This window comes from Sapajus apella, unplaced genomic scaffold, assembly GCF_009761245.1.
Source record: "Sapajus apella isolate SASKATOON/1434 unplaced genomic scaffold, GSC_monkey_1.0 scaffold73, whole genome shotgun sequence".
In the NCBI taxonomy this organism is placed as follows: domain Eukaryota; kingdom Metazoa; phylum Chordata; class Mammalia; order Primates; family Cebidae; genus Sapajus; species Sapajus apella.
The window spans coordinates 3,840,255-3,854,976 of NW_022437013.1; the positions used below are offsets into that span (position 1 = coordinate 3,840,255).

The 14,722-nt window shown below is 36.0% G+C and overlaps 1 protein-coding gene across 19 annotated transcripts in view; it reads right to left on the bottom strand.

The window, feature by feature from the left end:
- The window catches only part of ALG13 (ALG13 UDP-N-acetylglucosaminyltransferase subunit), a 128,802-nt gene that overhangs the window by 85,118 nt on the left and 28,962 nt on the right, over positions 1–14,722 (bottom strand). For 14 of the 19 annotated variants that reach the window (XR_004260617.1, XR_004260618.1, XM_032250799.1 and 11 more), the window contains exons 7-19: positions 14,641–14,687; positions 13,877–13,949; positions 9,384–9,465; positions 9,026–9,188; positions 7,366–7,441; positions 6,279–6,387; positions 5,126–5,190; positions 4,394–4,494; positions 3,251–3,378; positions 1,550–1,793; positions 1,165–1,278; positions 846–1,002; positions 305–425 (exon numbers count right to left, since the gene is read on the bottom strand). Coding sequence is in view for 16 of the 19 variants with exons in the window: in XM_032250799.1 (XP_032106690.1) it covers positions 305–425; positions 846–1,002; positions 1,165–1,278; positions 1,550–1,793; positions 3,251–3,378; positions 4,394–4,494; positions 5,126–5,190; positions 6,279–6,387; positions 7,366–7,441; positions 9,026–9,188; positions 9,384–9,465; positions 13,877–13,949; positions 14,641–14,687 (1,480 nt within the window). In the remaining 3 variants the exon portion in view is untranslated. The other 5 variants (XM_032250788.1, XM_032250791.1, XM_032250802.1 and 2 more) reach the window with 5 other exon arrangements.

Sequence of the window (14,722 nt, forward strand, 5' to 3'; positions counted from 1 at the left end):
ACTAATAAGGAATAGATTTTCCCATAATGATATCTGACATAAAGTCAAAACTCAATAAAGACCTAGGCAGAGAGCTGAAAACAAGTTACAACAATGTAGCAGCCTATTGAAATAGAAGTCCATTATTCTGAGAAATACCAGGACATATTCAAAACCCAGCAAGCAATAAGAACTTATATAACTCTTTCAAAATTATGCTACTGAAACAGAGAGAGACCCCAAAAACAAATTGGTCTACTTCACTGCCCTGATATGCTAATGACACAAGAATCTTTTAAAAAATATTTAACTGTTACTGACTCACCATTTTCACTCTGGCCATTGCCCTCATCTAAATTCAAAGTCTGTTTGCCAGAGCTATGTCCCCGCCTTCCAACACAGCATCCTGAAGTAGCAGGAACCATTGTAGAGGGACCTCCATGATTCTGCATCAAAGAGACACACATACACTGTAGTTCTCACTATACAGTCAGAAAAAAAAAAAAAAAAAAGCTAGAGGAATGTTTTAAAAGGCACTTTAAAAAACTAGCCTAACAATGTGAACTGATGTTGTAAGAGAACTCCGTAATTAAATGTTTTCCATGCACTTTAGGATACAAAACATATGAAGTAATCATCAAGAAAATAGAAAATATCAACCCATACTATATAGGCAAGATTATTAGTCTACCGCTACTCCCTTCTCTAGGAACAGGTGGGAGAAAATGTCTCTTTTCTCATTGTCATTTTCCAGAAAAGGCTTGGTTTATTTGTACAAAATCTAAAATTTATCCACATTGCCTTTACTTCAAAAAAATAAATGAAACAAGTAAACAGCTTTTTGAGTAAAGCTTTGATCCACTCACAGGTAAAGTTGGATAAGCAGTCTCATCCCCTTCTTCAACTTCATAAAAAGTAATCGTTTCTTCCAAGCCCCTGGGCATTTGTCCATTCCCTGAAGCAAATCCATACTGGGACTCCTTATTCATACAACTCATCTGGCGGTGACTACGTCTAAATGAACTTAAGTGGTTCAAATAATTAAAAAGTAGAAATGATGAAATACAGTAACCTGTTCCTAATTTACAAATAACAGTTCAAATATCTCAAAGTTGACACTTTTTAAAACATTAATGTTCAGCAATGAAATCAGGCTTACCCATTTTCTCTCAACACAATACTTACCGAGATCTGTAAGAGAAGTTATCATAGTTCTGGCAGCACCTTTTACCTGGGCCTGGGTAAAAACCAACTTTAGGGCCCGGCATGTTGTGCCTGTTTATAAACCAAGACGAATTTCTAAGAATAAAGGGAAAGGGAAATAGAACCCTCTATTCACTAACCCTAAGTAGTCAGTCTCTGTACTCAAATAGAACTAACCCATCTTTCTAAATACATTCAACTAGAAAGAGCTCTGCTCTCTGCAATACGGGCATTAAGACTATTATTAAGGAAATACAATCTGTATGTCACACAGACACTCATCTTGACGGCATTCTATCTTCTTATATCTCTTCAACTGCTTCATATTTCCCAGACAATGAAAATACAAATCTATCAATGTTTTTACCTGGGCATCCCATATCCTCGACCTTGTCTTGGAGATGGATGTTGAGTATGAAAATGTTCATTAGACATAACATTGCCAGCTGTTGAGTAGTGCATTGGAGGATCATGCCCATAATGCATACTGTGCTGTAGCCTGGGTGGGAGGAGGGGGTCTCCCTTGCCGTAAGCCATAGTCATGTACACTTCTTTCCCTCGAACTTTCTTGAACATCTTCTTCTGTTGCCTCATGTCCATCTCTGATATAACTTTCAGGCAAACAAAGAAGTAGCAAATAAGCTTCATAACCAAAGCAGAAGGCCCAGTGTACTGTTACCACCACACTGCCTTAAAATTTCCAATGCTTCCCCTAGGAACAAACCAAATAAATGTAGGGAGGGAATTTTTGTATTTTTGAAGGATATGCTAGATCTTTTATTTGGAAGGGCAAAACCAGCAGGTAATTTCTGTATCAAGAGGTATATCTCGGAACTATCCCCAGTATGGGCAGGTTAGTATAGGTCATCAAAACACTGAGTTATCCATGGCTGGGCATGGTGGCTCCTGCCTGTAATCCCAGCACTTTGGGATGCCGAGGCAGGTGATCACTTGAGATCAGGAGCTCGAGAACAGGCTGGCCAACACGGTAAAACCCCATTCTCTACTAAAAATACAAAAACTAGCCGGGCATGGTAGTGTGCACTTGTAATCCCAGCTACTTGGGAGGCTGAGGCAGGAGAACTGCTTAAGCCCAGGAGGCAGAGGTTGCAGTGAGCCAAGACTGCACCACTGATTCCAGCCTGGGTGTCAGAGACTCCTTGAAAACAAAACGGAACAAAACAAAAATACTGAGTCATCCAATCACATACATTACTATTCTCTAATAAATTATGCCTGTTAATATCCCTGGCTGCTTCTATGAGGTGTTTTTCTAGTTCTCTAAGAAATATTTTCCCCTGAAGTTTTAGAGTCTAAGATCCATGTCAGCTTAAGTTTTTTAAATTAATTTTTATAAGTGCAGAACAGTAGGTTATGGGGTACATGCAGTACTTTCATACAAGCATACAATGTGTAATGATCAAATCGGGGTAATTAGGGTATCTATCACCTCAAACATTTACCATTTCTTTGTGTTGGGAACATTCCAAATCCAGTCCTCCAGTTATTTTGAAACACACAATTATTAATTATAATCACCCTATTACACTACCAAATATTAGACCTTAATCCTACTATCTATTTTTGTACCCATTAACTAATTCCTCTTTATCCCCAATCCTCACCACCCTTCTGAGCCTCTGGTAACCATCATTCTACTCATCTCCACAAGATCAATTTTTTTTTTTTTTTCTTTTTAGCTCTCACATATGAGTGTTTAAGTTTACACAAAGTCCCTTAAGAACCACGGTTCTCAACGAGGGACAATCTTACCTCTCCCTCCCCTAGAGACTATTTGGCAATGTCTGGAAACATTTTTGTTTGTCATACTAGGCAGAGGGTGCTACTGGCATCTAGTGGATAAGAAGCCAGGGACGCTGTGAAGCATCCTACAAGGCACAGGACAGCCCCTCAACAATGAAATAGTATCCATTCCATTATGAGTAGTGCTGAAATTAAGAAAATCTACCCTACAACAAGACATATTACATACATTTAAAAAATAGTACAATGTAGGTAAGTTAAAGGGAGTGCATGAAGGGGAAAAAAAAACCTTTAGCATACAAACCCATTTCTGGGATATATCCCCCAGGTATTTTCTGGTAACCTCTTCCTTTACGACTGGGCATAGCATTCCAGGCAGGAAAAGGCATCACTTGGGTAACTGGTTTTAAGTTAGCCAGTGGAACAACGTGCCTTAAAAGTTAAAGGTATCACCATGAAGATATTGCAACACAGACTTAACTCTCATTCAAAATATGTATCCCACCCCTTATACTTCAAGTGTATTCTATTAAAACCTGGTTGACAACAGCTTCACCTTTTTTTAGGTTAGAAAACCTAAGAGTAGTTTTTATAATTTCACTGCTGTTTCTAGTACCGATCACATTTCAGAAGAAAGACTGGTAAACTGTATTAGTTCACACATATTTGCTGTACCTCCTTGGAGAATTATATTCCCCTACCCCATTGACATGAGGCTTGGCAATGTAAACCACTCTGGTCAATAAAATATGAGACATTTTAAGATCCAGAAAATGGATTGTTATGTTTTCATTTTATTCCCTATGACCATGGAAGCACGTGTTAGAATCTCTGTTAGACGGGATCCCATCTGCGGACCCACTATGGACATGCTAAATGAAGGAGAAAGGACATTATTGTTTTAAGATGTTTTGGTTGTTAGAGCAGCATAACCTCATTTCATGATTCTCAAAGTGGACCAGCAGCATTAGCACCACCTGGAAACTTGTTCAAAATTAAAAGTCTTGGGCCCCACCTCAGACTTACTGAATCAGAAACTTCAGAGACTGGGCTCACTAATCTGTGTTTTCACAAGCCCTCCAGGGAATTCTGGTGCATGGTAAAGTTTGAGAAAGACTAAATTAGCTTGTTTTTATACTGGCAGAGGCTCAGTTAGTAATCCAACTTTCCAATTACTATGAACAGTTTTGTTTCAGAATTCTATTGTACTTAGTATTTCTAATAAGTAGGCTAGTGACTAAGATTTGAAAACTTTTATACATATCTAATACCTATATTGAGATTTCATACTTCAGCACATGCTTTTATAATTCAAGGTAAGTCACCCTAGGCCAATACCAGATAAAATTCTGATTATCTTACTAGCATCCTGGTAATTCTCTATTTAATATTACCAAATGGAACCAGGAACCAAAGATTTTAGTAATTTAAATTATAATATTCCTACCTTTCTGCCAATTCTTCAATGAAGACTGTTACTGAATTGTTCTCATTTCCAACTTCCTGGATATGAGCATTATAATATCTTCCATCTGACTCCAAGCAAACCTGAAAAGAGAATACATCTAGTCTCAAGGCCAGTGACAGATATGGCTACTGCCAAACAAAAGACCACTTTTTTCCAAATGGAGTTCAGTGTCTACTTTTTAAAGTTATTCATCTCAACACTGCCAGTCTGGATGCATGGAGGTAGCACATACTGAAAGAACCTTACATCTAATCACCAAATTTGTAATGAAAATGTAACACAAACATTAAAAAAAAACATTTTTTTAGGCTGGGCGTGGTAGCTCATGCCTATAATCCCAACACTGGGAGGCCAAGGTGAGGGGATCACTTGAGGCCAGAAATGAGACCAGCCTGGGCAACACAGTGAGACCCTGTCTCTATAAGAGAAAATAAAAATTAAAGAAATTAGACAGGCATGATGGTACGTGCCTGTAGATCCCGCCACTAGACAGGCTGTGGAAGAAGGATCATTTGAGCCCAGGAATTCATGAGCCATGAGCATCCCACTATATTCCAGCCGAGGGAACTGAGCTAGACCCTATCTCTTTAGAAAAATAAACAAACAAAGCAAAAAAAAAAGTTTCTAGTACTTTGTAAGTCTTGCTCAACTCATATTATGACTGCAAGCATATTCTTAAACAAATTACTGATTCTTGAAGAAGGAACTAACCTGACACTTGTCTCCCAAATAGTACTGTCTCCCAGCATACTCCATGTAATCAGATTTTTGAAGTTCTATTAAAAGAAAATGAAGATTCAAGCTCAACTTTACTGGTTCCTTTCCTATATCATTTAATTTCTCATTTACTTTTACGATAGTGCCTTTGACAGCACTACCATTATAAGTGAAAATAGGGTTAAAGCTCCAAAGGGCCAGTCTATCATTCTTGACGGGTTATTTCTGCAGCCAATTTAAAGAGACCTTCCAGAAAAATTTTGTGCTTTAAAAAATAAATAGGTGGAAATTGGGAGTTTGTAACCTGAGACAGTCAAACACTAAAGAGGTACAATTGAAAGTAACACTATTCAGCTTCTTCAAATCAACCATTTTTTTTTTTTAAAAAAAAAAAACAACTTACTGTGTTTCCCAAGGTCTTAACCTCATTCTAGATTGTCTCTATAAGAGACATTAGCTAGGTTTTTCAGGGTTCAAGGAGTTGAATGTGAAATATTAAAGGCTTATCTTGAAGGCAAAACTTTAAGGCCTAGGTTGATCACTTTAGATATCTTATAAGGAGAAAAACAATGACCTATTTCATGGATTCGTAAATTTTTCCTGCAAAGAGCAAGAAAGTAAGTATTTTCAGTTTCTTAGGCCATAACTACTACTCAGAACTACTCAAACTCTGCTGTAAAATTTTATGAACACTGAAATTTGAATTATATAATTTTCATGTGTCACAATGTTATTCTTTTAATTTTTTCTGCCGTTTAAGAATTAAAGACCATTCTTAGCTCATGGACCACACAAAAACAGTTGGTGAGTTAGGCTGGCCCACAGCCCTAACCTACTGATTTATCAAAGAAGGTGGTCGTAACACATGAAATTTAAGATGAGCCTGTTTTCAGTCATTAAAAGTTTCATAAGGCTATCTAAAAATTATCTCGACATAGTCTTTGCAAAGTTGAAGTCCCAGGCAAACATCAGACTCTAAAAGATCCCTGTCACTTCTAAAGCTGTGTTCCGTCCTTTGGATTTAAATCATATATGGAGTAAGATAAAAAGTACCAAGCTGATTTTGTAACAGTATTTAAGAGATGTTCAACATAATTTGCAAAATTAGTCTCCTGGATTCAAAAGTATCCTGTTGATATTTCATTACCTTTTCTGCTGTCCAACCAAACATCAAACTCTACATTACGATAGATTTCTGGATCCAGGGCTTTCAGCACCTTATAGGGGAAGGGCATCTTTGATGGATTTTCTGGAGACTAAAACAAAAATAATCATGCTACAAACTGACAATCCTTAGTCTTCTTTCTATGAAGAGGGAAGAATTAAGGTTCTTTCTTCTTAAAAAAAGAAGTACATGTTGTTCTTTATTAAAACAAGAAATAAATTGCATGATAAATTTTGCCACATATTTTAAAAATCAGGAGATTATAGTAGTAATATGCAAGTAACATTCAAGGTTTTAGATGGCAGAAGGGAAATAATGGCTAAAGCAGGAAGCAACTCAGGACACATCCCATATAAACCAATGCATCACAAACCAGGATTAAAAAATCAAAGCTCTTCAGGAAGTGTCATCATGATATACACATGGAGGTACAAGTATTTCTGTACTCCAAAATCCCCTGGAACTATCTGAAGTTTAATTCATTTTGTCAAATCCTGTTAAAATTTCCAAAGAAACTACCACTTTTCTTCTGCTTTCCTAGAATTTCACTATATCAATACTATTCCAAAATTACAAGCACCTCAGGTATACACAGAGATTGCTATAATAGTATTTGCCTTGTTTAGCTAGCCTCAAACCGAAGGCCTATTTTAGTCCCATAGGGGTGGTAAAATTTCTTCTGTTTCTCCAACTTTAAACCATGATTATCACCTAGTTTGAACAAAATAAAGATAGGCATTGAATTTCTTCATGAAAAAATCCTTAGCATCCGAAGACTGATTACAAATTAAATATTGGCTTTGTAATATTTAGCTTAAAAGCATATTGCTCCTGAAATTTCTAAAGTGTTCGGTTTCTTCTGAGAAATCTAAAATTCCATAAGAATAAGAATTCAAATAACATTAAGCACACATATAAGTTTAAAGATAGGTGACACTTTCACAAAAGAAAATGACCAACTCTTCCCTCAACCCATATAACTAGAATATACTATCTGACTTTAACTAGTTTAAGTCATGATGCTGCAAGCCAAGAGAATGAAAATTCTTTGCCTTAGAAAATATCAAACCTTGGTTTCTTCTGTTCCTTTATTGTAGCCCTCTGGTATATTTTCAGCATTGCGGCAGGCACCCCACTCTTCCATCCTAATTCAAAAGATGCAGAGCAAAGAGCTTTTTATAAATGTAGTAGTTTCTTAAGCCTAACAACTACACCACCACCTAGTGGTAAATTAACTCAGTTCTAAAAATGAGGCCAATGCTTTCTCATCCCAACATTTGCATTTATGGTTCCTTTTTATAAGTATGTGCTACAATATATTTAGCAGATTACCTCCTATATTTTACAACTCCTGTGAGGACACACTCGTAAGGTTATCCCTATGATACCTGCCTCATCAATTTTACTGGTCTCTCCTCTGCTGCCTATAAGAAAGCAAGCAGCCATGTTCACCACTGCAATGTAGCAAGGAGCTGAGGGTTACTTCTGGCCAACTGACAGCAAAAACTTGAAGCTCTCAGTCCTATAGCTCAAAGGAACTGAATGCTGCCAGGTACCATGAATGGGGAAGTGGATCCTTCCTCAGTCAAAGCTCCAGAGAAGAACTCAGTCCTGATTAACATCCTCATTAGTCTTATGAGACACTCAGCAGAAGATCCAGCTGAGCCATGATCATATTCCTAATCCACATAAACTGTGAGAAAAGTGTGCTGTTTTAAGCTGCCAAGTTTGTAGTTGCAGTGTTACACAGCAATAGATAACTAATACACCTTGACTTCTTACTAATGTAGTTTCTGTAAGCCTAAAGTCCTTAAGACAAGTAATCAGAAGTAATCAGTGAAGAACGAAGCAATCTTTATCCTAATACCTGGTTGCCACTCCTGGCAGTCCCAAATAAGCTTTAAAAACCCTCCCCACACCCCTCACACACACATACACAAAAAAAAAAAAAAAAAAAAAAAAATTTAAAACACTTGGAAGCTTTAAACATCCAAGAAATAGAAATGCAAGACAAAAATCACAAGGTGACACTTACCTAGCACCAAACCTATCTGAATTTGCAGGCAGAACTAGGAATCAGAAGAAATATAAGACATCTACTTTATTATCTCAAACCCAAAGTGTTCAACTAGAGCTGCTGAATAGTTGTTTCCTCAGAGGCACACAATGTGTACTCATAGTGCATACCAAAGGCAGATACGCAAACACTCCTAAAACTTAGACTGAGAGATTTTCTACTAGCTGAATGTGTCAAGTAACCAATGAACCTCAGTTGTTATCTAGAAAATGATGGTGCTACTTTAGAATCTGTATTTTCTCAAAGTATGGTCACAGCCTACCTACATCAGAATGCTTAGACACACTTGCCTAAAAAAGATTCCTGGTCCCATTCTGACCTCAAATTTTGTGACAGTAGGCCCAGGAATCTGTCTTTCTGACAAACACTTTAATTCTTATACAATTAAAGTTTGAGAACCATGTAATTAGATAGTTCTGAAGTTTCTTCTAGCAATACAAAACGACTTGAACAAAACCCCCAAAGTCTGGGCATCTCACAATACATATGTTTTGGCAAAACTGTCCCCCCATCAAAAATATATATCCTTAATATATGTGTATGTGTGAATATGCAATCTAACTCACAAGTTTGCCAGGCCCCTTCTACTTTCAAATAATGATGCACAGAAGTTTGAAATATAATTATAATGATATCCCTTTCCCTTTATTACCTATTCTGATTTGAACTCTTGTAGACAGTATGGGCATCCTCACTCCCAGTCACAGCATTATTTCTGTTTTTCTTAGAACCACTTCGAAACAATTTAATCGCAGTTTTCAACTCTTCTTCATCCACAACAAATACATCTTTATACAGAATTTCGTACAATACAGCTGAAGGGAAAATGGCCAAAATTCCAATTGTCAAAATAAGATTTATATTAACTACATGAAAACAGTCATAACCCTATGTGCAACTTTAATAGGTACCAACAAGTCTTTAAAGGGGCTATTCATGGTGGATCCCTGAAATTAAAGAGTGACAAGTCATCTAAAATTACACCCAAAATTTATAAAGCCTTCACATACCCTGACAAACAGCTGCACTTGACTGAAATTGTTTTGAGTACACAGAATCATAGTGACCACTACTTGAATAGCAGAGTAGAATCTAAAGAAAAACACACAGAATAATTAAGTGAATGTTATACATCTTAAAACAATGAAATTAAGATGGTAAATAACTTGAAACTGAGTCAGTAGGCAGTGATTGATAACTGAATTTATTTTTTTAAAAGTGATTTTTTAATATCTAAATATAAGGAAATGTAACCCGTATCTCAGAGATTTTCTTGGCAGTTGACTTTTAAATGCCAAAATTAAAATCACTACTAAGGTTACACTGTGAGCCTCAATCACATTATTTTAATATACCAAAAAAGTCCTGATTTACAAATTTGCAAAATAAAAAAACGAACACTTAGAAATTGAGTTACTGAACATAACAGAAAGACTAACAGATGCCAAAAGACTCAGCTAACTTCTAAGAATGACTGGAGAAATTAGGTCAAATACTCAATTACTCTAAACTCAGACTAAGGGAGGAAAGGGATTTTATTCAATTATTTTAAAAGTTATCCATTTAACTTCATAGAAATATATCAATACACCATATAGCATCAGTACTGCTAGAGAGACTTCCTCAATGACAAAAATGAAAGTTTAAGGTCTTAGATGATTCTTGAATTCCTAGGTTTTTTTTCTTCCCAAAACAATTCAAAGGCCATGCTTGTTAAGCAAAATTTGTTCAGTCAAAATGTCGCATGTGATGAAATTTGTTTATGTAACTGTTCCAAAGTTTTCTGAGTCTTTGTATAAAAAAAAAAAAAAAAAAAAAAAAAAAAATCTGTCTTAGCCAGGTTGGGTGGCGTGTGCCAGTAGTCTCAACTACTAAGGCAGGAGAGTCACATGATCCCAGGAATTTGAAACTGTAGTGTGCTATGACCTCACCTGTGAATAGCCACCACACTCTAGCCTAGGCAACAGAGTGAGATCCCTATCTCTTAATAAAAAAACAAAAATTCTGTTTTATATAAGGGATATGATCTCTAGTAATTAAGGTTCTTCCATTTTGAAGGTATCACAAACTGAGTTACTCAAGACGATTCTGCAATCTGTGAAAAGATGCTGCCACCAAGCCTCCTTAGCAGAAACAATTATCCTAAGCATTCTTTTTTTTTCTATCTTCCTACTCTTCCCTAGGCTAACTTCTCCCAAAGATCAAGTTATTTAATCCCAGTTCTATTATTCTTCACTTGTCTTTTTGGAAATCACACTTATTAACTCTAAGAAATGTTAATAACTGGAGGCAGTTGTGGTAGGAGAAAGTTACAACTTAAGTTGTAAGTTGTTAAGAAGTAAAGGAATCCAGTTAACCAGAACTGATGAATAAGCAGTTCTTATAGAAAGAAAACAGACAACCATATAATTTCTCTATTCAGGTGACAAGAAGTTCCATTTTGACTGGAAGAGGCAAAACAAGGCATGATGGCTTTTATGTTTCTGGTGGTATTCCAATGTGAAATAATAATTCTCTCATACATACTTGTGGGTGGTTTGTTTGGGAGTGGGCAGGTGGGATATAATTAATGACAGTAAACTAGTGAAAAAATGGGGTATATCTATATTACTGAGAAGGACATTTAAAAAGAACAAGTAACAGTGTTAAATATGAGTCCATCTACATGTAAAAGACAAACACAAAGAGAATGATACAGAAAGATAATCACCAATATTTTAATAGTTTGCTACTTTGAAGTGCATGAAAACCAATACTTGTTACTTTGAAGTGCATAAGACTGAAGAAGATGAATGGGGACTTTCTTAGTCTACATTTCCAGACTTGCTTTTTATTTTGTTTTTAATATAAGTATGTACTTCTATCTAGATAAAGTGAGCTGAGTGAAGAGGGCTCCATTTCAGTAGCATTCATTTTAATACTGAATACACTTAAGAAATTGAAGATAACTATGTAGAATGCAGAGTTAAGTCAACAGAAGGTGAAAGATACCAAAGTGAATATTAGGCATTTATTTCCATGAAAGTTTGTTCTAAAATATTTTAGAAGGCTCATTAATAATGTTCACTACCTATAATAAAGTCATTTTTTTTAATTTATTTATTTATTTTTGAGATGGAGTCGCTCTGTCACTCAGGTTGGAGTGCAGTGGTACAATCTCAGCTCACTGCAATTTCTGCCTCCCGGACTCAAGCGATTCTCCAGCCTCAGCCTTCCGAGGACCTGGGATTACAGGCATGTGCCTCACATCCGGTTAGTTTCTGTATTTTTAGTAGAGACAGGGTTTCACCATATTGGCTGGGTTGGTCTCAAACTCCTGATCTCAAGTGATTCGCCCGCTTATGCCAGGATTACAGGCGTGAGCCACCACACCCGGCCTCATTTATAAAAACTCAATCCTGATGCCCATCTTAAGAATGTAAACTGAGATAAAGCAGCAAAGATTTAGGCAAAGCAAAGTATCACAAAATAAAAGCACTGGCTTTTCCATACTTACATTTCAATACAAGCCCCCCCCCCCATTTATAAATTCCCAAATCAGACATATATAGGCATTATCCTATATATGCAATTACCCAAGTGCTGGTAAGTTTTAGCTCTGTATACACATATGGATATTTGTTGGTTGTACACACTTAAAAGGTCTGACAGTTTTGTATTCTCATGGTTCCAAATAGGTAATGTTCCCCTAGATTAGCTAAATAGTTTCTCTGTAAGATATACAAGACATTTAAAAGTGGAATTGTATAATTGTAGGAACTAAGTGGGAGATATATGGATGTTCACTACATGAGTCTTTAAACTCTCTGTATGAAAAATTTCAGAATACAATGTTGGGCGAAAAAAACTGATCTGAAAGTTTAAAGATCCCTGGTAAAGATTCAAATTTCATCTCAAGTAATTATGTGTACAACTGCTTAGATACAAAAGCTAACACTCCTCTTCTTCAAACAATTCAGATTATGTCACACCTTCGCCTAAAAACTTTCCATTAGTGTTTAGGGTCAAGTGTGCTGGTGTCTGAAATTTAAACTACATCAAAAAAGAAAAGTGAACTGTTGAATGGATTGGGGAATAAATATGTGATAATACTAAGATGTTAACAGCAGACTCTAGGTGTTGGGTAGGTATATGGATGCCCGCTGTAAAATTCTTTTAACTTTTCTGTATGTTTGAACATAAAATATTGGGAAAAGTTTTAATTGACTCTTCTGTACAATGAAAAAACAATTTATTTGGCATGGCCTGCTCTACCTCCTACTATGTAACTCTGGCCTATCTTTCCAGCATCACACTCCTCACACCCAACTACTTAAGTCCCAAAAGGTCTCTTACTTCCATGCCCCTGTATATAGTGTTTCCTCTGAATAGACTGCTCTTCATATTTGATGGACTCTTTTATACTCCACTGAAATGTCACTACCATTATGAAGCTTTCTCAACTCCCTCAAACAGAAAGAAGGATTTCTTCCTTTATGCTTTTAGTACATTTTTTTTAAATTATAAAACTTAATACTTTGTTGTAATTAAACCTTTCCAGGTCTGTCTTCATTGCCTGTTAAGCTCTTAGAGGGCAAAGATTTCACTGTATTCATTTTGGTGTCCCCAAAGCTCAGAAAAGAGATAATTAATGTACCTCATTTATACTTGTCCTCTAAGTTATCTCCCACTCTGTCTTTTCTATTCCTAATGCTACTTCTCCTTAGCTCAGTTATTCCCCCTCAATTATCGTAACAGCATCCTAACAGTTCTCCTGAAGTCGTCTTGTCTTGTTATCATTAAAATGTTGTCTAAATTGTGTCCCATGTTGTGAAATAAGAGTTTAAAAAACTCAAACATTGTGTAGCCTATATTTCACTAATCAAATAATCAGGATAAAGGACTTTTCTTTTATAAACTTTTTGGAGGAGAAGCTGTATGGTGAAAAACAATTTGTCTGCTGAGTATTTTCAACCAAGTACTTTACCAGACAGTAGACACTGTCACTTCCCTCAAGAAACTTTCGGATAATGAAGGAAATACATATAAAAACAAATACAATGTAATATATACTACAATTACTTGGGAGCTGCTAGGGGAGCACAAAGGGAGAAAATGACTCGAGGGGCATTGGGAAAGTTACAAATAAAAAGACATAAAGTATGAAAGGCAGAATATCTGCAAGCACAGCATAAGGATGGAAGACAATGAAGCTGGTTTGGGACCTTTCAGGATGCTGAATGCCTAACTTGGAAGTTTGAACCCGATCCTTTTTAGTCATTGGGGAGCCAATTAGGGTTTTTGGGTGGCTTTTTTCCTGTCACAGAGAAGTGACAATCAGATCTGTTTAGAGGGATAATACTGAGAAAAACTGACTAGAGAGGAAAAGGCTAGTGACAGAGAATCTTGTCATTCAGACTATGCTTTTCATTAATTAGGTTAAAAATGATTTCTTAATATCCTAGCAACACAGAAGCATCATTCAACTTCTTTTATATAAGTCAAGATTTACTCATCTTCTTACCTTGTCTTCATAGCCATTATCTGTGACATAAGTTGGAGGTTTTCCAGGAAAGCGATAAAGAATGAAATCCCGACTACATGGGGAAAACAAAGGTAAGTGGCAAGGCATAATTTGGTGTATATATAAGAGATAGTTATACACACAAGTATTTGTGCTTTTAAATTGCCTACCTTATTCATATAAAATAATATAAACATCTGGTTTAATGTTTGGCTTTAAAATAATCCAAAAAGGCTAAATGACATTAATTCAAGGTAGACAGCTAATTATTCCTAAAGTCCTGTGGATTTTCTTTTTTTAACATATCTTAATTTGGGAGGAAGAGGGGTAAACCCAACAATTTATCAATTGTATGTATCTCTGTGAGTTGGGGGATGGTGGTGCTCTTTATTTAAAGCAGGGGTTGGCAATTTTTGGCAAAAGGCTAAATAGGCATTCCAGCTTTTGCAGACCATATGGTTTATTCAACTTTGCTTTTGTAGCATGAAAGCAGCCACAGACAATGCATAAGTGAATGAGCATGACTGTGTTCTAATAAAGCTTTATAGACACTAAAATTTGAATTTTATATTTTTCCATGCCATGAAACATTCTTTCGACTTTTCAACCATTTAAAATATTTTAACACTCTTTCTTAGCTTAGACTTCTTCATTCTATATATCAATGCATCAAATCTTAAATTTCTGCAATCCTGAGAGACTTTGAGATCTTATACATACATGCATGCACACATCCACTCTCAAAGAAAGAGGGTATAACTTACTTATAAATTAGAGAAAGTGCTCTTATTTCCAGCTGGCCAGCACTTTCCTAAACATAAATAGTACATAAAGTTTTAAAAAACA